Raw genomic sequence first — 26,947 nt, 5'->3', positions numbered from 1 at the left:
ATTAATCAACAGCCTAAATATAAGTGCTAAAACCATAAAACTGGTAGGAGAAAATGGGTAAATTTTCATGACCTTGGATTTGACAACTGATTCTTAAATATGACCATTAAAAAAGCGTAAGTGATGAAAACAAATTAGGATTTAATCAGAATTAAAACTTCTTATACACCAAAGAGCATTATCAAGAAAGTGAAAAGACAACCTACAGAATGAGAGAAAATCTTTGCAAATCATACATCTGATGAAGGTTTGATATCCAGAATATACTAAGAACTCCAACTCAACAAAAAAAAAACAATAAAAAAATGGGCAAAGGACGTGAACAGACATTTCTCTAAAAAAGCTATACAAATGGCCAATAAGCACATGAAAAGATACTGAACATCACTATTCGCTAGAGATATGCAAATCGAAGTTACAGTATCACTTCACACCTACTAGCAGGCTGTAATAAAAAAGGGAAAACTGAAAGAGAAAGTAGTAAATGTTGATGAGAATGTGCAAAACTGGAACCCTCAAAAACTGCTGGTAGGAAAGGGAAAGAGTGCATACTCTGTGGGAAAACAGTTTGGCAGTTCCTCAAAAAATGAACCATAAGATAACCCAGCTAATCTACTCTTAAGTATATGCTCAATAGAACTAACAACAGGGAACTGGATACTTACACCAACCTTCAATGATGCATTATTCAAAACAGTCAAAAGGTAGAAACAGCCCTAACTGGTTTGGTTCAGTGGATAGAACGTCGGCCTGCGGACTGAAGGGTCCCAGGTTCGATTCTGGTCAAGGGCACGTACTTTGGTTGCAGGCACATTCCCAGTGGGGGTGTGCAGGAGGCAGCTGATACATGTTTCTCTCTCATCGAAGTTTCTAACTCTCTGTCCCTCTCCCTTCCTCTCTGTAAAAAATGAATAATAATAATAAAAAAAGGGTGGAAACAATCCAAATGTCCACCAACAGATGAATGGATGAAGAAAATGTGGTACATGCATTAAATGGATATTATTCATCCATAAAAAGTAAAATTCTGATATATGCTATAATATGGATTAGTCTTGAAAACATTATGATAAGTGAAATTAATCAGCCACAAAAGGACAATATTGTATGATTCCACTTATATGAAATATTTACAATAGATAAATTCAGAGACAGAAAGGAGAAGTTATGGGGGCACAGGGAATCATTGCCCAATGGTTACATAGTTTGTTTGATGTGATAAAAACAACTTTGGAAATAGTGATTACTGCATAACACTGGGAATATAATTAATGCCACAGAATTGTTCAGTTAAAACTTGTTAAAATGGCAAATTTTGTTACATATGTTTTACCACAATAAACAAACTCAAAAAAAGTTTAATACATGGGAACAAGTACTCTCTCACACTGCCCTTGGAAATATAAATCCATACAAACTTTACAAAAACCAACTCAGCAGTAATTGTCTATAGCCATAAAAATGTCTAACCTCTCTGACATAGTAATTCTGGAAACCTATCCTCAAGGGAATAATTTAAAAAGCAAGTGTTTTAATACTCTCAATATATTCCCTTGAGCATTGTTTACATTTGGGGAAACGTGGAATATCCTAAATATCCAAAGGTGTTGAAATGGTTAAGTAAATAATGATCCTACATAATAAAATGGTAATATGTAAATTACCATCACTCTGCTACGCCCACGATTGGGCCAGCAGGAGGCGCAGGGGGCGGAACTCAGGGTGGCCGGGGTAGCTGATTGGGCCAGCGTCTGTGCCATGGCTGCGCCGGAGGCTTTCGGAAGGCCTGGTGCACCGGCGGACAGCCGGCCAGCTCCCCCGCGATCAAAAGCCAAAGCGGGAGAGCTGGCCGGCTGTCTGCTCCGGCACAAGGCCTTTCGAAAGCCTCCGCCGCGCCGGAGGCTTTCGGAAGGCCTGGTGCACCGGCGAACAGCCAGCCCGCTGGTGCACCAGGTGCATGATTAAATCATGCACTGGGCCTCTAGTAATTATATAAGATTAAATATCAGGCAACAAGGATAAATCATCTGTAAAAACAGTTTGTAAGTCATATGGAGTATTGCCAATGACATGACATAAAATAAAAAAGGAAAAATGAAAAGTGTAAAAATATGGAAATAAATGTGTGAAAAATTAACCTCTGGGGGCAGGATTACAAGTACCTTCCCTTCCCCTTGCCTCATTTCACACTAGAGGCAGGGTGCACAAATCATGCATGGGTGGGGTCCGGCTGGCCGGCGGGGGTTGGGGGGCGGGGGGGGGGAGGAGGGAGATGGAGGGGGGATGCAGAAGGTTGGTCGCCGGCCCTGCCCCTGATCAGACCGGTTGGCTGGCCACAGTGTGCATCACAGTGACTGGTCATTCCGGTCACTTGGCGTTAATATATATAGATTCTACTTTCCTAATTGTCAACAATAAATACACAATGATATTATAATGCAGTGTGAGAAGTGGGAGACCCACTGATCATATCAAGAGAAAATCAATTATGATCGTTTACCATCCAATTCTCTAAAAAATAAAAGGAAAACCCATTTCACATGAATTGTTCTAAAAGATGCTAACAAATTTCAGTGATATGTAGGACTATTAGAGATGAAGAGTAGGGATCAAGTTCATTTTACAACTGAGGTTCAGCTCACAAAAGAGAAGCTGTAAAGAATCAGGAAAAGAAGTGCTGGACTTCCACTATTGGATTTCTTATTTCCCGTAGAAAGAGATTTTTAGCAACTAGATTTTGTCTCCTTTATTTCTGAGTACCCTTTTTTAAAAACCCTGAAATTGACACAATCTTAATCCACTCTGTTCTCTATAGGGCACTAAGCAAGTACTTTGAAAAAGAACTTATGTCCCTGCCTCTAATTTAAGAAAGGCAAATACTGCTGAGAAAGTCTTCAAAAAATAACTGCCAATAAATGGCTAATTATTTTGTATCTACAATTTGGTAATAGATTTATTTTCTATAATGAAAAAAAATTGCCTTGTCCTAAACCAGATTTCAGAGTAAAATGAAAATCTTGGGCCATAGCGCCCCCTGGCATACCTAACTGCAACCACAGCATGGTCTTCAGATCGTTAATGCATTTTGATATACTCAAAACATATTCATATTTCACAATAAACACAAATTAAGTATATAAAACAACAACAACGAACAATTGCCATATCAACACACACATTTCCTAGTCACAGCTGATAATCAATTGAGGTAACAAAGATTTACAAAACAACAAAGTAATTTTCATTTGAAACAAAATTACAGCCTTAAATAATAAATAATCAAATGAAGGTTAAATGATGAGGAACAGTACAGCTATTTAATCATTAAAATTAAGAAAAATAAGAGTATATTTTCAATGCAGGATTAACAGTATGGTAAAATTTTGGAGAGCTATATAAGAAGATTCTAAATTAGAAAATGTCAAATTTAAGATTCTAATATAAATAATGAAGCCACAATATACAGTGACCATTATATTTGGGTTATTATAGAAAAGGAGGCATTTCAGCATAAGCTTTTTAAACTTGAAAAATCTTAGATACATATTTCATTAGACAATAGTGACAACAGTCATCATTCTCTTCCTGTTCCATCTGTATCACTCAATAAGATCATCTCCAAGATTTGAAAAAAAAAAATCTTGACCAGGTGACTAACAACTGTCTCAGTTGTTTCTATCCATAGCAACACCATGGAATCATTATCCTCCGAGGTTGCCTTCAGAGACTTGTTTCCATGACAACAGAGGCTATATAATATTAACACTGTGTCAAAGAACATTGCAGAAAATTGTAAATTCCTGTAAAATAACTGGATTGTACATATTTTAAAAGTACTTTTTTAAACCAGTATTCAAATCGACAGCTTTTTGAAAAATGTTGAAACTGATTAGATTCTTATTTTCTTCATATCTTTATATTTCAAATTTAATATGAGATCTTAAAATTCTGAAATCAGCTTTTAAAATGTAATAGATTTTCATAAAAGTGGTCTGACGCCTCATTAAGTACAGCCAGGTACATAATGTGTATTGCACATATACATTTATGACTATGCAGCACTCTCTTCACTTCCATTCACTCAACAATAAATAAATAAAAGGTATCTTAAGTGTATCTTCCTGGATTAAATCTCTTTCTGCCTAATATAGTTAAAGTGGTTTTTATACAGGGTGGGGCAAAGTGGGTTTACAGTTATTCATATGGAAAATAATACAATAATTAATAAATAATACAAGAATAAACTGCTTTGCATATTCACAACTGTAACCTACTTTTGCCCCACCCTGTATATGCATAATGAATCCTGACTGATATAGGAAGACACAGAAGGGACAATTGAGAGGTTGCTCTAATAATCGATCCTAGAGGGGACAGTGGCTTAAACCAAATGGTGGTCATGGTGAAAATGGACATGAATAGGCAAATCAAGATAGATTTTGAATATATAATTTGTGTATCTGGTGACTGATGGGAAGTTGGGAGTGAGGCAGGACTATTAAGAATAATATCCACAATAGCCACTAAAAATTATCTGTTACACATCATAGTTAGACCCAAGTATAAAAGATCTGCAAAGCTATCAAAAAACAATATTTTTTCTCATTAAATGATTTATTGAAATGATTTTCATAGCATAAAATGAAACTCTAAAAGATAACTGAAACTGTACTATCAGGTAATTAACAATTGTTTATCTCTTATATTAACATGTTACATGAATGGGGTAAACTGAGCTTAGGATACACATAAAAATCAATAAGGTCTAAAGAAATGTATATTCATAGAAAATGAAATATAGGAATTAGAAGATCTTTTATGAATACATTAGGTAACAAGGCGAGTAATTACCCTTGTGTAACTATTGTCAATAAGAACCTTATTTTGTTTTTGTACAGCATAGTTATTCTTTTTAAAAGTATTTTTATTGATCTCAGAGAGGAAGGGAGAGGGAGAGAAAGATGGAAACATCAAAGATGAGGGAGAATCATTGATATGCTGCCTTCTGCAAGCCCCACATTGGGGTTCAAGCCCACAACCCGGGCATGTGCCCTTGACTGGGAATCGAACTGTGACCTTCTGGTTCATAGGTTGACGCTTAAACACTGAGCCAAGCTGGCTAGGCTGCATAGTTAATATTCTTAATCCAAATTCCTTTGTTTAAATATCTATTATGCTGTAGTGAGACATGTTTCTCTGATCTAAAGTCAAAGAAGTTATCTAAGAGGGACAGTGAAACCAGGAAAAAAAAATCCATGAGCCTTTTGCATGTTTACAGAAGGATAAAATACAGAGCAGTAGATATATCAAAACTCTGCTTGAAAGTCATTGTACTCAGCAGGGGTCCAGTACCGTAAGATAAAGGGGTTTTTCATTGTTTAAATCTGTTTCTTATTTGCCTCAAATGCTCTTTTACCAAAGTTACTGCAAACAAATACCATCAATATAAGCTGGTGCAGTGGGGAAAAAAAAGAAAACATGTGCCCTGGGCCTCTAGTCCTATTATAAAAACACTAGAGGCCCAGTGCATGAAAGCGGGGGGGTCCCTCAGCCCAGTCTGCCCCCTCTCACAGTCTGGGAGCCCTCAGGGGCAAGAGGCAACCCAGCGATCAGGGAAAGGTGACGCCCCATCACACCTCTATTGCTGCCACTGCTGGCAGTGCAAGCCTCGGCTGGCCCTGGTTACCTGAGCCTTGGGCGGCCCTGGGCAGCTGGGGGGCTGAGGAAACTGGGGAACTCCAGAGGCAGGCGCTCGGAGCAGCCAGGCCTGTCCCCAGGCGGGCCCAGTCTTGTGGTGCGCCTGCCACCCCAGCAGCGCTGAGGTGACTGAGCACTGCCATCTTGTGGCTGTGGGCACCCCCATCTTTGAGGGCATGGCAGTCAATTAGCATATTCCCTCCTTAATGGCTGTGGGTGCCGCCATCTTTGCAATGGCATGAGGGTCAATTAGCATATTCCCTCTTTATTAGATAGGATTGAAATGCATACCTATAGAGTAATATGATTCAAGAAAAAAAACAACACGAAGTCATTATATGACAACTCAAAGCAAAAGGAACGCTAAGGGTCTAAAGTATGAGAATTTAATACCAGCAAAGAATGATTTGATAATTTTAGAAAGAGTTTTGGTTTTAAAAATGTCAAGATAACAGGAGAAGCAGCCTCTGCTGACCAAGAGGCAACAGATGAGTTTCCAGAAGCCATTAAGAAAATCACTGAAGAGAAAAGATTTGCTTGAACAGGTTTTTAATAGAGACAAAAGTGCTCTATTCTGGAAAAAAAAAAAAAATGCCACAAAGCACATTTATTAGTAAGGGAGAAAAAAGCAAACATCAGGATTTAAGGCAGAAGGGGATAGACTAATTCTACGTTTTTTTGCAACCGCAGTTGGGTTTATAATCATGACTGCCCTCATCTATAAAGTTACTAGCTCCCAGGCCTTGAAGAAAAAAACCAAAAAAAATAAAAATAAAAAAATAAAAAATACCAACTGCCAGCCTTTTGTTTGTACAATAAGAAGGCCTGCACAAGAATCCTTTTCTGGATTGGTTCCATTGATGCTTTGTCCCTGAAGTCAGGTAGTACCTTGCCAGTAAGGGACTGCTTTTTTTTTTTTTAATATATTTTATTGATTTTTCACAGAGAGAAAGGGAGAGGGATAGAGAGCTAGAAACATCGATGAGAGAGATACATCGACCAGCTGCCTCCTGCACACCCCCCACCGGGGATGTGCCCGCAACCAATGTACATGCCCTTGACCGGAATCGAACCTGGGACCTTTTAGTCCGCAGACCGACGCTCTATCCACTGAGCCAAACCGGTTTCGGCGGGACTGCTTTTTAAAATTATTTTGAAATTAGACAATGAACTTGGCCACCCAGAACCACATGAGTTTAATACCGAAGGAAGTGAAAAGTGGTCTACTTGCTCCCAAACATTTGTCTCTCTAATTCAGCCTCTGGATGAGGAGTCATAAGGGCCTTTAAGGATCATTATACACAGTACTCTATGAAAAGGACTGTCAATGCTATGGAAGAGAACCACAAAAGTAAGAATATCCTGAAAGTCTGGAAGGATTGCAGATGCCATCACTGATCAGGAAAAAGCTGTGAAATTCACCAACCCTGAAACAATTCCTGCTGGAGAAAATTGTGTCCAGATGTTATCCATGACTTTACAAGTTTTACAACAGTCAATCAAGGAAACCAAAAAAGAGATTGTGGATATGACAAAAAAAAAATGCTGATGCAGATGAGTGCTTCTGAATCAGTACCAGATAATGAGGAAGACAATGAAGAAGCAGTACCAGAAAACAAACTGACATTAGACAATCTAGCAAAAGGTTTCAATTGTTCAAGAGCGCTTTAAACTTATTTTAAGACACAGACCTTTCTATGATATGGGCACTGAAAATAAAGCAAATAGTAGAGAAGAATTGGCATCATATAGAAACATTTTCAGATAAATGAAAAAGCAAAAAAGTCCAAAAAATTACCATGTATTTCCACAGTTATATTATATGCCTGCTTCTACTGCCTCCCTGTCCACTTCCTCCATCTCTTCTGCTTCTGTCACCTGAGGCAGCAAGACCAACCCCTCCTCTTCCTTCTCCTCAGCTTACTCAAAATGAAGATGAGGATGAAGACCTTTATAATGATCTATTCCCACTTAATGAATAATAGGCAATTATCATGCAGTACAATTAAACTTACCTGTTGTGTGTCTTTTCATGTGATAATCTAATAACTATGACAAGAACAATTTTAGACATTGTGTGTAGTCGTTGTCATTGTCATCCCCTGGGTATTCATTATGTAGAATATCATGTGCATGATTTGATGATAGTAGATAGCTTATTCTCTCCCTCATCATCGTCATCCTATGAGTATTCATCATGTGCATGATTTGCATGAAAGTGGATAGCCTATCCTTACACAGGCATATGGTAAGTGATAATCTATATATATAAAACCCAAATATGCAAATAGACTGAATGGAGGAACAACCGAACAACCGATTGCTATGACGTGTGCTGACCCCTTGGGGGCATGCGCAGACCATGGCAGGTGTTGGCAGCAGGCAGCAGAGTGTGGAACATAGTGGCATAGGCCACGGCAGGATGGTGGAGCAGGTGAGCGGGGGCGCTAGACCAAGGCGGGGCGTCGGTCACTGTCATCAGGTTGAGCCTCTGGTGGTTACTGAAAATTCTTTCCTCCTGTGCGCTGCAGTCCCGCACAGCGCTTATACCTGCTGCCGGTGCTGAAGCCGCCGCTCGTACCCACTGCCAGCGCCGGCCCTGCTCACACCCGCAACTGGTGCCAAAGCCGCTGCTCGCACCCAATGCTGGCGCCAGGGGCCGGTCCCGATCGCTCAGTGCCATCAGGGGGTGTGAGTGGTGGCTGCTGGCCCTGATTGCCCCTCAGGGCTTCTCCATCTCCCCCTGCTCCTGAGGGGCGATCGGGACAGCAGCTACCGCTCACATCCACTGCTGGCGCCGGGCCCAATTGCTCTGCACCGTCAGCAGGTACAAGTGGGGCCAGTGCCGTCAGTGCATGGGAGTGGTGATGGCAGGACTGCCGGCAGACAGGGGACCAGGAGCTGCAGTGGGGGGTGCAGAGGATGGGCCGAGACCTGACCCTGTGCCCACCGCAGCATTAAGGCCCACAGTTCCTTTCAAGGTGCATGAATTCGTGCACTGGGCCCCTAGATTAATATAAATTTAATAATTTGTTAGTGTTCTTACTGTTTTATAGCATCGCTTTCAAAGAATTACTTTACTGTACAGTATGCCTCTCTCTCTTGTAACTGGAGAAACCGCATATCAACTTATTATTACAGACTAGAGGCCCAGTGCACAACATTCATGCACTTGGGTGGGGGGGTGGCGGGTCCACTCAGCCTGGCCTGCGCCCTTTAGCAGTCCGGGAGGCTTCGGGGGATGTCTGACTGACGACTTAGGCCCTCTCCCCACAGGGAGCAGGCCTAAGCCGTTATTGGACATCCTTAGCACTGCCATTGAAGCAGGAGAGGCTCCCGCCACCGCTGCTGCGCTTATCAGCCATCAGTCCAGCTGTGGCTGAGTAGTGCTCTCCCTATAGGAGCGCACTGATTACCAGGGAGCAGCTCCTGCATTGAGCATCTGCCACCTGGTGGTCAGTGTGCATCATAATGACCAGTTGTTCCTCCATTCGGTCGATTTGCATATTACCCTTTTATTATATAGGATAAGTGGTTTCTTTTTTTAAAAAGTAACAAACTTTATAATACTGTATTATGAATATGATTGTAATACTGTATGTCATAGATATTTCATAACAATTCATTCATTGATGTATAGGTTAGGCTACCATGAAGTAATCATATCTAATACACTAGGGCCAGTGGCCGGCAAACTCATTAGTCAACAGAGCCAAATATCAACAGTACCACAATTGAAATTTCTTGAGAGCCAAATTTTTTAAACTTAAACTTCTTCTAACGCCACTTCTTCAAAATAGACTCGCCCAGGCCATGGTATTTTGTGGAAGAGCCACACTCAAGGCGCCAAAGAGCCGCATGTGGCTCGCGAGCCGCAGTTTGCCGACCATGGCACTAGGCTATAATAAAGCAACCATATTGCTGCTTCTTTGTTATACCTGTAAATAAATATAAATTTCTTTCTCAAATTATCTTTTTATTTTTGATGTCGAGTGTTAATAATACATATAATGACTACAGTATTTTGTATCATATACTAGACAATGTTGATGTAGATACAGATGATTTATGTTGTAAATAGATGATGTAAGCTTACAGTATTGATACAGTAGTGCTGTAAATGAACTTTCTCTTCCTTATGATTTTCTTAATAACATTTTCTCTAGCTTACTTAATTGTAAGAATACATAATATAACATACAAAATATATGTTAACCAACTGTTTATGTCATGTAGGACTTCTGTTCAACAGCAGGCTATTAGTTCAGTTTTCGTAGAGTCAAAATTTATACACGAATATTTAAATGTATAGAGGGCTGGTATCCCTAAGCCCCATGTTGTTCAAGGGTCAACTTTAATTTGAAGTTGTACAAGTGGTGAAAAGTGGTCAGGTCATAAATATATCCTGAAATAGACTCAATAGGATTTACTATTAGACTGAATGTAGAGCAAAGGAAAATGGAATAGAAGATGATACCAAACATTATTGTCTTCAGCATCTCAGTAAATGGTACACTGAAGATGAGAACAATAAAATTAGAAACTCCATTTTTGATATGTTAACTTTCTGATACTTATTCCAGTGGAGATAATGAATAGGAAGCTAAATACAAAAATTCAGTGTACAGGCTAAAGATATAAATAATTATGTTATTTAAAGGCACAGGACTGAATGAAATCACCCGGAATCCTATCTAATAAAAGAGCAATATGCAAACTGACCGTACCTCTGCCACACCCACAAACCACGTCCACAAGCCAATCAGAAGCGAATATGCAAATAAACCCAACCAAGATGGCTGCAGCCACAGAGAGCAGGAGGGAGGCTTGGGTTTCCCTGGCAATGGAGGGAATGCCCTTGCCGGCCTAGGCCTCTGCTTAAGGCTACAAAGTTTCAATTATAGAAGATAAATAAATCCAAACAGAAATGGCTGCCGCCACGGAGCAAGCAGGAGGCTTGGCTCCGCTCCAGGCTACAAAGTTTCAATTATAGAAGATAAATAAATTCCAGATACCAGGGCCTCCCCTTGAGTTGCCAGGGGGCGTGGCCGGCCTGCAAACCACCACAGGCCCCTCGCTCAGGCCGCCCCACGCCCCAAGGGAACCCCACCCTGATCAGGGACACCCTTCAGGGCAAACCAGCTGGCCCCCACCCATGCACCAGGCCTCTATCCTATCTAATAAAAGAGTAATATGCAGATTGATCATCACTGCAACACACAAGATTGCTGCCCCCATGTGGTCAAAGATCCTGCCCCCATGTGGACACAAGATGGCCACCACAAGATGGCCAGCAGGGGAGGGCAGTTGGGAGGGACCAGGCCTGCAAGGGAGGGCAGTTGGAGGTGATCAACCCTGCTGGAGAGGGCAGTTAGGGGTGACCAGGCTGGCAGAGGAGGGAAGTTGGGGGCAAACAGGCTGGCAGGGGAGCAGTTAAGCATCAACCAGGCTGGCAGCGGAGTGGTTAGGGGGTGATCAGGCTGGCAGGCAGAAGTGGTTAGGGGCAATCAGGAAGGCAGGCAGGCAAGCAGTTGGGAGCCAGCAGTCCTGGATTGTGAGAGGGATGTCCGACTGCCCGTTTAGGCCCGATCCCACCAGGATCGGGCCTAAACGGGCAGTCGGACATCCCTCCAGGAGTCCCAGATTGGAGAGGGTACAGGCTGGGCTGAGGGACAACCCCCCGCCGTGCACGAATTTCGTGCACCGGGCTTCTAGTCTATAATAATAATAATATGCTAATTAGACCGGATGTCCTTCCTTCCAGACAAAGCCACGGTGGGCGGGGGCCAGGGCCAAGGCCCTTGTATGAATTTTGTGCATTGGGCCTCTAGTATAAAAATAAAATAATAATGTAATAAAATAATAATAGTAGTTGCCAGGCACTGTTCTAAGTAGGTTAGATATATTAAATAATTTAATACAATTAACTCAATGTAGTTGATACTATTATAGTCTTTTTCTGGACAATATATCCAATGCACAATTCTAAAATTTAAATATTTTGTAATCCAGAATGCATTTGTTTAGAAGAGTATTCTTTTTATACAAATCAGCCTTTATATTTTCCACATGGATGTGAACAGTGTTTATCTGTATTTTAATGTAGAACAGGGTTTTTTTTCTCTAAAAAGATTATTTAACTCATGTGGCTAATATCCATTCTTACTAGAATTTTAGAGAAAAGACTGACAGTTATCAGAGGGGAGGATTGTTGTGGGACTGGGTGAAAAAAGGTGAGGGGATTAAGCAAATCCCTTCAAGAAACAAAAAATCAACTCCCTAAAACAAATAAAAAACCGCAACAACCTCTCAGAGACACAGACAACAGTATGGTGATTATCAGAGTAAAAAGGGTGTAGGGGGAGGCAGAAGAGGGTATGGGGGGATAAATAGTGATGGAAGAAGACTTGACTTGGAGTGGTGAACACACAATACAATATACAGATAATGTATTATAGAATTGTTCAGCTGAAACCTATATAATTTTATTAACCAATGTCACCCCAATTCAATAAAGAGAAAAAAAATTATTGTTCTATTTCAATTATAAGTCATCATGTCTATTCCATTCACTCTTAGGAAGAGAACTTTGCCATCTTCAGCTTAATTTGATATGTCGATTTTGGGGCGATGGGAGAACCCAATTTGAATATTTATAGTGATCCATGTTAGGGATTTTCAAGAAGTCTAAAATATAGGGACAGTTGCTAAACACACATTCAAAGTGACCTACACTACTTCACAGCTGTTTAAAGTTTGTAACTACTATTCTCATTAATAAAAATAATATTGCCAAATAGTTAAAACCTTTTATCTAGGAGCTAATCAGGTAGGACAGTCTAGAAGTATTATGCTGGATTTTTTAAAACCTTGCTGAATATAAAATTTGGTCCAGATTGGAACAGAGCTTGGATATGCTAAGGGCAGATTGCCATCAAGTGATCTTAAATGTAAGAATAGAAGAAATTCTGTGGTGTGAAACTCAGGAGGGCTTGACAATGCATAGGCCACTTTTCCTATATTATAATTATTCCAAATTAAGAACATAAGTAGTGTGAAGCCCCCAAAAGTAAAACTTACACCACAGTAAAACAATTCACAAGAAATTCATCTTAATTTAACATAAAAAACACACACCCCAAAACAGACAAACAAAAACTCACAATTTAAATTTTTGGGATAGAAGTAAATGACAAAAATTACAGATAGTTTATAAAGGCACTTATGAGGGAAGAGAGCAGATATAAATGTAATTACCCAAGTGGTTTCAGATTAGGTGCCATATTTTGGAAGGCCAAGAGCTAATAAGGTTCAAGGTGACTGACATGGAAATCAATCAATCAATTCCATAAACACTTATTGAGCAATAATCATATAACAAGCTCTATCGTAAAAGCTGGGGATCTTGTTCAAGTTTACAACCACTTGGCTTCCTTTTCCTTATCATTTAAAAAAACATTAATGACTTCCCACTAATTTCCGGATATTCCAGAAGGACCGGGAAAATAATCTTAGTTATGAAAATGAATACCTCCAACAGACAAGCAATTTAAATGAATCTGTAAAGAAAGCAAATTTTTTTTCATCAGAGTAATGACTTTCAAATTAACAAGACTTGATTTAATAACAATTCTCCAAACTGCTAGAATATCATGCAGCATAGTTATAAGAAATTAGAGTCAAAGTTAATCTTGCTATCAAATCTTAAAAAAAATATTTCTGACAACAGTATAATAGAAGACCTGGTCATCATCATCACTGTTGTTATTTATCAATCATATAACAAAACACTATCAATGTCTTACTACTATATTCACAGGTATATATAGTATATGCTCATTTAAGAAATTTCATTAATCTACTTTGTTTTAAACTCTATAGAAATCCTTCTAGTGCTAAAAAATAAAACTGCCAGCCACGAGTCAGTAGATGAAACAGAAAAATGTATTGTGGCATCAGACAATGGAAAGTATCATTTACTATTAATCTACAATGAATAACAATGTCAAGCTTTAGTCTTTGTGACCCTTTTTGGTATATGTAATTATTGTCAAAATCAAATTAGTTAAATTCTTGGTGCAATACTCAATCTAAGAGTTAAAACAATTGTTGCCTCTGAATAACTTTCATTATAAGTGATCTCAGTGCCTACATAAAAACAATTAATGACTTTAATGACTCTCCCTAGTCCAGGAACTCTATTTCTCTCAACCATGTAAGAAAAATAAGTAGAATTTCTTAAGAAACCTGACATTTTAAAATCAAAACTATTGAAAGATAATTCTAGTTACCAAAATCAAGAAAGAAGCTGTTGATTGCTTCTAATTATTTAAAAAAATAGTTAAAGAATTTTTAAATGCCGGGTATGGTCATATATTTTGTTAATTTAAATATTATTGATGTCAAAGAACAAAAGCATTCTTACCTTGTTTTAAAATTAGACTATCCTTTCATTTTTATGAAAGTTGAATGAATACCTACCAAAAATGTTTTAAAATAAGAATATTGCCCCAACTTTCCTTTAATACCAAATCAAGTAATAGGTATTTCACTCAATTATTAATTTTATATTTTCCCTATTTTCAATACTCATTTCCTTAAAAAGAAGTGATTTTTTAAAAATTTGGCAGACTTTGTGTTTGCTCACCTCTCTAAACTGTCAATTAAGTATTTGAAAAAATATTCCTATAATTGTGTGATTTCACAAGTTAACCCTAGATAATATACTATATTTATAGAGATTGAAAGATTCATTAAATTCCCTGTAAAAACAATAATTTAATATAACTTTAAGATGTAAGGATACACCAATTTATTATATTCAATTTATTTTTAAAAAATGAGAAAATAAAAACATTTTAACTAATCTTTTACCTTATTACTACAACAATATTCCAAAGGTTATTTAATGACTTATAAAAGCTAAACAGGTATTTTCTTTGGTCAGACATTCTTTATAGCATTTAACACAGTCTTAAGGAGACAAGCATTGTTACTTTTTAATTTATATATCAATGGCTTTATATTTTTAGAGAAGTTATTCAACAGAACCCAAGACTGTTTTGTTTGGCATTACATAACATCAAAAGGGAAAATATTTTTTCTTTCCCTTTACATGCTAAAGACCTGAACAGATGGACTGAAAACACACATTTTTGCGTATCCAAGGTTTCAGTGCATAAGATTATACTTTTTAATAAGAAGAAATCTATACTATAGTACATTTTTTTTCAAAACAAACATGAACTAAAATATATTGAAAATAATTTCAACAAGTGGTATGTTACCTGGGTGGAGCTGGTGGCTACTGAGATGCAATCAATAAAGCTGTGCCTTCGAGTGAAAAATGCAACTATCTGCTGCCAGCGTGAAGGTTCTGGCTCAGCTTGCAGTTCATCTGATGAGTCCTTTTTTGCCCCGTGTTTCTGCTTTGGGCCTACAGAGCCATGGCTAGAGCTAGCATTGCCTCCTCGACTGGCGCGAGAGTACAGAAGTGTGTTGTTCCCGAAAATGTAATTCATCTCTGCAGCCCTGCAGGTGGTTGCCAAGCAGTCTTACTTCTCTACCAGCTGCTGAATGGTGAATGATCGGTAAAAACTGCAGCTAGAATTGCAGCAGCATCACTTGTACATCAGGGAAAATAAAAACCTGGAGAAATGATGCTCATTTTCTTAGTAATTTCTTTCCATGAAAGAGCTTCTATCTTCTTCCCTCTGTACCTGTTAACTGCATGATGGCTGAGTTTACATTTGCAGACAAAAAAGATGGCATAAGGTGGATTTCTTTCTCATGAGTATTTTTTTTTCACCAGCGTCTGCAGGAACCAAAAGCTGTTCTTTTGTTAGCTGATAACTAGATGGACTCAAATCCAGGAAGTGAGGTTGATTAGCAGGTAAAGAAGGATGTTCTAAACACTGGACTACCAAGACCCGTTAGAGCTGCCTGATTTAATGCACTGGGTGGAGAAACCCTGGATTACCCAATTTCAATCACAGTCTGTAGTAAAATCCAATGGCATCTTCACCACTCAAATTATAAATACGAACTAAATTTAAAAATACAAGAGGATTCTCTTAAAATAGTTCTGATTGTTTAAAACAATTTTACTAAATGAACCTTTGTCAAGGACATACAAATTTCTACATCTGGAAAGAGCTTACATTAATTAGCACTAGTTCTAAGTTTTTTAAAGGTACTCTCTCTATTAGACTCTGAGGATTTAATGATAGAGGGAAATTATTTGTAATGTAACATGATCATTTTATGTAATATTTTGGTTTTTAATGCTTTGATAATTGGGTCTGGAGGCAGAAACAGATCAATTAGCAAAATAAATATTTGACTTCTGAAACTTTCATGATTTTCAAAAAACTGCTATTGCCCAACCTGTGTGGCTCAGCAGTTGAGCGCTGACCCAGGAACCAAGAGGTAACTGGTTTGATTCCTGGTCAGGGCACATGCCTGGGCTCCAGGCTCAATCCCCAGTAGGGGGCTTGTAGGAGGCAGCCCATTAATGATGTTTATTATTTGTATTTTTCTATCTTGCTCTTTTCCTCTCTCAAAAATAAAACAAAACAAAAAAAACACCATATAAAAATTAAAAAAAACTTAACAACTTTGTAAAAAACTGTTATTATTAGCATCATCTCATATATTATAAACATCAAGATCATCAAGTTATGAATCTGTAAAAATATAAAAGAATTAAAGATAATTTTTAATAACCAGTGGAACATGTTTTATCTAACATTATATAAATAATACCCTGGTTCACAAAATAATATTATTTGATTGCTAAATAGATATTATCTAACATCTAATACCTAGCTTTATGTTTTTTCAACATTAGAGTCCACCTCAGGATAACTTAGGGTACTGGTTAAAAAACAGACCGGTTCCCCCTCCCCATCAGAATTTTCAGGAGTAAAGGGGATCTGGGAATTTTCATATTTAAAAAGCTCCCTATGCTCAAACTCTTAAGCACACTTAAGTTTGAGAACCAGATTCCTAAGTTTGTCCTCTTAGCACTATGCTACAAATACTAGTAGTATGAAATATAATATATGGTCATTCAAAAACAATATATGAATAAAAATACTACTTAATAATTTATTAATGGTTGAGTAACTCAATTTTTAAGTTGATATAAATACATAATTAATTCCCAAATTCAGCCATGGATATTTTTTCAGATGTAGATGACAAAATCTTGCTTACTCATGCTTACCAGCATCAACTAAACACAGCCTAGTAGAAAGCAGCATTGACAAACTAAAATCTCCAGGTCTGTTGCAAATCCTGACTCAGTAAGAAAAGATGCTAATGTTGTCTTCTGTGATTCCATGCCTAATTCACAGACATATGTCCAACAAGAGTTACGTGGGACCCTTTGGAGTAAGATGCTTTGTGACAAAGATTATAGCAGAAAGTTGGTGCTGCTTCTCAAGGACTGTGCATGCAGTATTTGATAATTTTGTGGCCCTAGGCAGACTGGTAGGGGAATATATTAGGGGGTAGGAGAATACAGCAAAAACTAAGGGTTGACAGAGAACTAAGAATTATCTCTGAAGGGAAAAATAAAACCTCCTGAAAAAAATTCAAGTTTTACTATGGACCATGTATTTATAATAAAGAATTAATCAGTGTGGTTTATACAAATGCAGTATTAATTGGTTTGGTCCCCAAATATGTGCCTGATCCATGTTTGATGAAAACCTGAGGAAGGCAGATTCTGTTATTCTAGATTGGTATGATGATGATTTTTTAACACAAATTTCCCACTCAAGTTGCAAAAGTACCAATACAGACAGAACAGTAAACTATTCATTACACAGATTTCTTATCTTAGAGAGCCAACGAACTTGTGAACAATCTAAAGTTGTCATTCCATCCCATATATCCCAAGTGCAGAGAAGGAATATTTTTCAATGTATAAATTCCCTATTCAAATCCACTGGATTCATATGATTTGATTAAGAGGTGTAAGGCATCCAACTCCTCACTGACCTCTGCTTTAGAGTAGCCCTACTCAGGTAGCAGAGTTGAAAGATAAAATCTATTCCATTCAAACAAAATTTAAGTTCATTATAAATCTTGTGAAGTTTAATAAAATACATAATACACAATGTCTAAATCACCAAAAAGAGTTACTATTACCATTTTAATATGATACATAAAGAATTAAAATTCTTTTTTCTGTACAGTCTAATGCTTGTTTTTACAGAATGATATTATTTATAGCAGAACTCTAAACAAAGAGAAGAAAGCTTAAGCAATCTAAGTATATCCAATTAATGATTATGGAACCTCAAAGATTATTATGAAAAATTTATGACTTTGAGAATTTTTACCTTATAATATTAAATAGAAGTAAAGGCGGTTTGAAAATTTCTACAGGATAGGCCTTAAATTATTTGTACACCTTTCCAAACTCAGAAATAAATCCAGAAGTCTCCAAGTACAGTAACAAAGGCAAGGATTAAATAATCTTAGTGAAATATTTTAAAAGGTTGAAGGATGAGAGTAAAAAAATATCAAAACTCTAAAATACAAAATAAAGAAATTACAAAGTAACTGCAAAAATAATGCACTGTAAATGCAGCATAATAGGCATCTTCCTTACACTTTTATCTTTATAATGTGGCCTATTAAATTTCAAAATGTACGACTGTATTAAGATAAGACTTAACTGAGAAGTTTCATAACAGATTTGTTATTTATCTAGAAAAACTGATCACATAGTAGCATGTAAAAATCCCTTCTTTATGAGCACCATCTAGTGGTCATTGAATGCAAACTATCTGCTCATCTTTTTTTTTTTAAAATATATTTTATTGATTTTCCACAGAGAGGAAGAGAGAGGGACAGAGAGCCAGAAACATTGATGAGAGAGAAACATCGATCAGCTGCCTCCTGCACACCCCCCACTGGGGATGTGCCCGCAACCAAGGCACATGCCCTTGACCGGAACCAAACCCGGGACCCCCGAGTCCGCAGGCCGAGGCTCCATCCACCGAGCCAAACCGGCTTCGGCCTATCTGCTCATCTTAATACACCAAGGTCATCCAAAAAAAGTTAAAATAAATTTCAACAATATTTCAATATGTTCCAGAGATGTAAAAACAAAGTTGACTTCAAAAAGTATCCATTATGTACTTAAAATGAGAAATATTATATTCCTGTATCATTTATATTCAATGGACATAAGCAAATACAGAGCCTCGGTTCTCTACTGTTGCATAAAATGCTTATGTCCATTTCTCTACTACCCCCATTTCTCACAATATTTGAAAAACTACCAACTGTGGTGGTGATTTCATTTGATAATATTCTACTAGTGGATAAAATGTATCCAGGCTAGGAAATATACTTACTTAAATAACTGCTTGCTCTTGGATTTCAAGTCCTTCTTAACTATATGTACTTTGTACATATTAGGGTGAACATAATTTTCCTTGTCATTGAAGATAAAAGCAAAATATAAATTCTTTTGTTTCTTCAATGATCACTGCAACATCCCATACTCAGCAATGAACTTAATTTCCTCCTTGTCACTTTATCTAGATGGAAATCTACTGTTTATTTGTTTTAGTGTTCTGACCATTTTACCTAATTCCCAGTACATTTTCAGTTTTAAGAATCTTTATACTGTCCTTATTAGTGTCATATACTATATTTATAACTGTTACACACAACAACAAAAATTCTTGTTGTGTCCTTTCCTCCCCCATTAGGATTTTCCATCATAATAGTGCCAGTTTTTTTCTTGAAACTGCATAGCACACTGGAAATCTTAAATAAAAATTACCAATAGGCTAAGTTCTGCATAAAGTAACTTTCAACCACTATCTTATTTCATTATTTCAGTAACGAGAATCAGCACTAGCACCTACAAAAACCTGATAGATTATTTCACAGCCAATTTCATGATGGCAAACCCTTCTTAATAGGGTTCAGGATCAAGACCCTTCATACTTTGCCATCATTTTCTAACAAGCACCCTAAACATCAGGTATAATATCATCAACTTTCCTGCATTTTTACAGTTTCCTCTGATAATCACTCTCCTACTGTATTTTCCTCAGTAACTGCCTTATCCTATGAATTGGGATCTTGTACACATCCTTCATTCAACACCTTATTCAAGAGTCAACTTCCTCTTTTAAGAATACTCCAAGAATTTGATTTCTCTATTTTTCATGTTACATTATACTGTGTTATAACTATAATAATAAAAGCGTAATATTCTAATTAGACCAGATGTCCTTCTGGATGACCTTCCAGACAAAGCCGGGGCTGCAAGGGAAGCTGGTGCCGGCAGCGGGGGAAGGAAGGTCTACTCTTGCACAAATTTTGTGCATCAGGCCTCTAGTCTCATCATAAAAAAATACAAAGCTATTAGACCAGATGTTTGATAAATGCATTTATTGTTTGATAAACCAAACTACTATTCTAGCAGTTAATATTTTTAAAAAGTACCTATTAAATTAACCTTATTTTTTAGCTTTTATAAGAACTGTTAAGAAAAAAGTAGTGCCTAACTTACATTGCACTCAGATCATTACTATCCAAAGATAATTTTTCAAATTACAAAAACAATTCATATACTGAATTCCATGTATAGTATAATAGTTGCTTGCTTGCTTCATTCCAAACTATAATACTATAAAGTGGAAAAGCTCCCTATATTAGTTTTTGTTTTGTTTTTTTTAAAGAGGCTGCTAATCTGATAACTGACAGCATATATAAAATAAAAGGTATTTTATTGTGGAACTTCCTAAAACGTTTGTCCTGGTTTTCAAAAAAATTTAAAAAAACAACAACCCCACAACAACATTAAAACTTATGTCAAAACAAAAGTTTTAAAAAATATATTTGATTTTTTAACAAAGTTAAAAAGACTAACCATTTTCCTATTACCCACACACTCCTAATCTATCTCAATCCTTAAATAATTATTTTATGAGGTACCTGCCACAGTAACCTATGCATAAAATAGGAAAAGCAGGAAGAAATTCCCCAAACAGGGCAACTTTACTAATTTTTAAATTATAACTGTGTCAGTATATAGTCAGTCAAAAAGTATCAAAAACTTTGAGAAAGTTCATATGCTTCTGACCAAGTAATGTGACTCCTAGAAAATAAACTCTAAGGAAATAAACCAAACACTTTTTATGTCCAAAGATTATTCACTGCAGCCTTCTTTACAAAACATAGTAAAAATGGAAATAACAAATAGCAAAGACCAGAAATATTCATCAAATTATGGTACAAATATACCATGTGATATTTCTGAAGTTTTAAAAATTTTAACATAGAAAAATGTGTTTATCAAGTTTTTAATAGGAAAAAAGGTTTCGGGTTTAATCCCTAAGATGTCTAGAAATTCTGGATAACAAAATCTTGTCTTTGGAATACTGCTTTATTTGCTTAGAGTGAGCATTTTATGCAACAGCAGAGAACTGAGGCTATATCATATATTATTTAAATTTTTATTTATCGATTTGAGAGAGAGATTTTTTTGTTGTTCTATTTATTTATGCTTTCATGTATGTTCCCTCACTGGGGATTGAACCTGAAACCTTGGAGTATGGAGACAACACTCTAAACAACTGTGCAACCTGGCCTGGGCTCATCCATCATATTTTAAGAGGCTATATAAAATACTTCATGCTTGCTGGCTCACTGTCTGCTTGTGCCAGAAGCTGCATACTTATGGAAGTAACTACCAAAATACCAAGAAATTGTGGAGCAGTTGGGTGTGTGCAAACTGGCTTTGCATAGTTTGTAACAATCAGAATGACCAGAAATTCAAAACATCAGAAACAGAAGATACATACCTGGCAGGGGCTTTCAAATAAAGTAAGAAATAGTTATATAATTTCAGTCAAGAGAAACCGGCATAGGCTGATAAGAACAGCATATAAAGCAAGCAGGAGTGATCAGAGTTCAATTGTTTTAAGGTTCTTGTGTTATTTAGAATGAGGGCAAAAGATATTTGATTTTAGATTTTTCTGAAGTTAAAAATGTGTATTAAAACGTCTAGGATAGCCATTAAAGGAAAAGAAGCAGAATAAAAAACTTCTAAGCTAATAAGAAAAAAATGAGATGACAAAATATAATATAAGACATGAAAGAAAGAAGTGTCTCCTATGTTTAAAGATTAAAAAGCGTATTTCTAAGTAACTCATAAGACAGATCAAAAAACCCCATAAAGAAAACGTAAGATGACAAAAAACATTACATATTAAAATTTGGAGGATACAGCTAAAGTGCTATGTAAAAGAAAATTTACCAACTCAAATACTATTAGAAAAGACTGATAATGCAATAAACAACCAATTTAAGAAACTAGACAAAAAGCCAAACAGAATAAACTCAAAGAAAGTAGGAAATAAAAAAATAACACAATAAAAGAAAGGGAGAAAAGATAAAAGGAGAGAACTGTCACCAACAGTCAACTGATTTTTCCAACTGTGTCCCTCATTTAGTCTCCCAAGAAAAGATCAAGAGTGCTTCAATCAAACACAATCTTCTCCTGATATGTAGATTATCCACACATTCATATTTATATATCTACATAAACAGGTGTATATATGTATGCATATGTATGTAGGAAAACAAGGGGGTGGGGTGGCAGCACAGGAGGAGGGACACAAGAGAACATTTTCCAAAAAGAGATGGTTCTTTGAAAACACCATCTTTGAAACTGACCATCCACTGGCAAGAATGATCAAGAAAAAAAAAGTACAAGTAAGTAATGCTAGGAATGAAAAAGGGGCCATACCTAAATATGCTATAGACAAAAAAATTCCAAGATATTAAGAATAATAATTTAAAATAAATATGAAATGGACAAATTTCTAGAAAAATTTCCAGAAAACTGGAATGGTACATAGCTATCAAAAATTTTAACCATCAATATAGAACCATCCCTCAAAGAAAATTACAAAAGACAAGTTTTACCAAATTAGAAATGATCCTTAGTCACAATACATACAACCAACAAAAGTATCCAGAATATATAAAGAATTTGTACAAATCAGTAAAAAGGACAACCCAATACAAAAAAAAGCAAAACTCTTAACCTGAATGAGCAATATATTTAACCTCGTTATCAAATAGGGAAATGCACATGAAAATCACAATGAGATACTATTTATTACAAACCCCAAACAATGGTAAAAATAAGAATACCAAGTTTTGATGCGAATATGATCAATTAAAACTGTTATATATTTCTGTTAAAAATGTAAATTACACAACCACTTGGAAAATAATCTTGGTGTTGCCCACAAAAATGTGTATACACAATCTATGTTTTTAACAGCACTTTTTATACTAGTAATAAACGCCTCAATGTTCATCAAAAGTAAGATAAATTATAGTATATTTACAAAATAGAAAACTAGAACAATGAAAATAATGAGTCTCGGAATATACATAATGTTAAGCAAAAAATGCAAGCTGAGATTATATACAGTATAATTCTAATTGTATATAGTTCAAGATAGGCAAAATAAATAATATACTGATCATAGATCTAAATATGTGATAGACTTTTATAAGAAACCAGGATTGTGGTTATTTCTGAGAGGGAAGGCAAGGTAATGCGATCAGATAAAGCCACATACTGAACTTCAAAGAAACTGTTAATGTTTTTTCTGTACCTAGTAATACTTAAAAAAAGTGTTCAAAAATATTTCAATGTATGGTATTTGAATTATAATAGTTATTTTCTTCATAGGAATTTTTAAGATTAAAGATAGTATCACTGATAAAATTCATTTATAAAATATATCTTTAAAAATGTTCTTAGAATGCTAATAAATATTACAAAATTCCCTATAACTACAAAACCAGGAAAATCAAGGGGAAGGAAAACCTACATGAAAGAATAGTTCTTTCTGAGCATGAGCTATACTAGTAACGTAAGTAATATATAGCAACAAAATTATCTTACCTTTATTGGTGAAATATGAGAATGAGAAACAAATCCATGGACATTCTCAATTTCTGACAGATTTTTCTCTGAAATATGAACCAATTCTGGACCTATCACCTCATTAGCGATTTGTGGGGAAATGTGCTCTTGAGGAGGTGTATCTTCATCCCGATACCGGTATTTCTGTAAAGTAAAGAAAATTGTTAAATATGAAGAAGTCAATTAAATCACGGTTTTCATAACTAGCCAAACACTCGATAATATTTAACTATATAAAATGTATTTTATGGTTTAACACACAGACTCTGAGAGAAATTGGCCTCCATTTTAAAGTCATGCCAACATTTAAATGAAATTATTAGATTATTAAAAATAGTTCAGATTCTGAAAGATGGAGGAGTAGGAAGCCCCAGGAATCTGTCTTTGTACCTACATAACAACTGCACAGGCAGAATATGATGTAACTATTTTGGAAATGTGGAGTCTGTTAAAGGCTTATAACTTCCAGGGGAAAACTTGGATGATAAATTGAGGTTAATTTTGGTCAACTTCACCACTTCTATTCAACATAGTAATAGAAGTTGCAACCAGAACAGTAAGGCAAGAAAAAGAATTGAAAGGCATCCAAATTGACAAGGAAAAAGTAAAACAATCTGTTTGTAGATGACATGATTTTATGTAGAGAAAATCCTAAAGACTTGGCAAAAACACTGTTAGAAATAATGAGTTCAGCAAAGTAAACAGGATACAAAGTCAACACACAAAAATCAGTTGCATTTCTGTACACAATCTAAAAAGAAAATGACAAAAACAATTCCATTTACAACAGCATTGAAGCAAATAAAATAATTAGAAATGAACTTAAACCAACAAGGTGAAAGACTTGTACAATGAAAACTATAAAAATGCTGAGAGAAATTAAAGATGACAGAAATAATGGAAACACATCCCACGTTCATGGATTAGATTTCATATTGTTAAGATGTCAATAGTACTCAAAGCAATTTACAGGTTCTAATCAAACCCTATCAAAATCTCAATGACATTATTTTCGCAGAAACAGAAAAACCCAATTTAAAATTCATTTGGAATCTCAAGGGATCTGAATAGTCAAAATAATAATGAAGAACAAAGTTGGAAAACGCGAATTTCCTCATCTCAAAACTTGATTACAAAGCTGTAAAATAAACTCTCACATTTATGCTAAAAAAAATTTTGGCAAGGATGCCAAGACCATTCACTACGGAAAAGACAGTCTTCAACAAATGTTGCTGGGAAAACTGGATATCCACATGCAAAAGAATGAAGTTGGACTCTTACCTAGCACCATATACAAAGATCAATTCAAAAAGGATCAAGGACCTAAATGTAAGACCTAAAACAATAAGACTCTTAGAAGAACACATAGTACAAAAACTCCATGATGTTGCGTTTGGCCATGAATTCTTAAATATGACACCAAAGGCATAGGTAACAACAACAAGACAAACTGTACTATAGAAAAAACTTTTAAAAATTGTACATCAAGACACTATCCACAGAGTAAAAAGGCAACCCACAGAATGGGGAAAAATATTTGCAAATCATATACCTGACAAGGGATGAATATCCAGAATATATAGAGAACTCCTAAAACTCAATAATAACTAAAATCAAACACACAATTCAAAAATGCCAAAGTGCTTGAATAGACATTTCTCCAAATTAGATATACAAATGGCCAATGAGCACAGGAAAAGATGTTCAACATTACTAATCATTAGGAAAATGCAAATCAAAACTACAATGAGATACCATCCATATCCATTAGGAGGGCACCTATCAAAATAACAGAAAACAAGTATTGGTGAGGATGTGGAGAAACTAAAACCTTTGTGTACTGTTGGTAGGAATATAAAATAGTATGTCAGTTCCTCAAAAAATTAAAATACAATTACCATATTATCCATCAATTTTAAATCTGGGCATATATACCCCAAAGAATTGGAAACAGGGTCTTGAAGAGATATATGTACACCATGTTCATAGCAGCATTAGTCACAATAGCTAATACATGGAGGAAACACAAGTGTCCATCAACAGATGAATGGATAAACCAAATGTGGTATATGCATACAGTGGAATATTATTCAGCCTTAAGGAAGGAAATTCTGCACTATGTTACAACATGGGTAAACCTTATGGGTATTATTCTAAGTGAAATAAGCCAGTCATAAAAAGACAAATACTCTATGATTCCATTCCTATGAGGTACTTAGAATAGTCAAAATCATAAAGATTAAGTATAATGATGGTTGCCAGAGGTTGGAGGAGGGCAAAAGTTTGAGTTATTGTTTACAGGTATAGAGTTTCAGTTTTACAAGATGAAAGAGCTTTGGTGATGGATGGTGGTAATGGCTGCACAACAATGTGAATGTATTTAATACCACTGAACTATAAACTTAAAAATGGTTAAGCTGGTAATTTTATGCTATGTGTATTTTACCACAATTTTAAAAAAAAGAAATTTAAAACCCTGAATATTTGTCTACTTCTTATCCAATGTTAGCTGAACACTGGATCTCTAAAGATACAGTTGTTTAAGTGAAGTAAATATGAAAAGCTAAAGTTGTTCTGGTTTTCTTATTCAGTTAATTTGTACACAAATGAAAAAAATCAGCCTATTTAAATCTAATTAAAAAATTAGTCTATTAGATAACATTATTTATCTTTTATCTACAAAAAAAAATCCCTTTCTTGCTGTCTCTCATACGTACATATAATTCTGTGCAACCTATTTTCAAAAGATTAACATAAGAAAACTAACTCTATCTCACACCATACATAAAAGTAAAAGATAGCATAATTATAAGACCTGGGGAAAAAAATAAAAGTGCATGTTTCTCAAATCAGTCAGGTGGGGAGTATGTTTGCATAAACACAAAACCAAACAAGCTAAAATATGCACCCTCCACCAAATAAGCACACTCACAAACAAACAAACAAAAACAGACAAGGCACAAAGGTAAAAAGAATTTATAACAACAAAGAATCATTAACCACTATAACCTGCTTCTATAAATCATATTTTAAAAAGTCAGCACACATAATAAAGGAATATTCACAAAAGGCATACAAATGGGTCAATAAACTTATAGAAAAAACATGCCAGCATTCAGAGAAATGAATATAAATGATCACATTACTGGTAAAGGTCTTTTTCTGGTGGGTAGTGTGGCAATATGTTTCAAAAGCCCTGAAAATGTTTCTACTTCTTGATTTAGTAATTCCACTTCTAGGAATTAACCACAGAGGTAGCTATCAGTG

At 35.9% G+C, this 26,947-nt stretch overlaps 1 protein-coding gene across 9 annotated transcripts in view; it reads right to left on the bottom strand.

The window, feature by feature from the left end:
* The window catches only part of DLG1 (discs large MAGUK scaffold protein 1), a 254,396-nt gene that overhangs the window by 153,934 nt on the left and 73,515 nt on the right, over positions 1 to 26,947 (bottom strand). For 8 of the 9 annotated variants that reach the window (XM_079766511.1, XM_079766513.1, XM_079766510.1 and 5 more), the window contains exon 5: positions 23,660 to 23,824. In XM_079766511.1, coding sequence (XP_079622637.1) covers positions 23,660 to 23,824 — 165 coding nt within the window. Of the gene's footprint in view, positions 1 to 14,984; positions 17,866 to 23,659; positions 23,825 to 26,947 lie in introns of those variants that run through there. The other variant, XM_079766518.1, reaches the window with a different exon arrangement.

Source organism: Cnephaeus nilssonii, assembly GCF_951640355.1.
Source record: "Cnephaeus nilssonii genome assembly, chromosome: 3".
NCBI lineage: Eukaryota > Metazoa > Chordata > Mammalia > Chiroptera > Vespertilionidae > Cnephaeus > Cnephaeus nilssonii.
The sequence above is the reverse complement of the archived record's forward strand: the minus strand, read 5'-3'. Positions and strand labels throughout refer to the sequence as shown.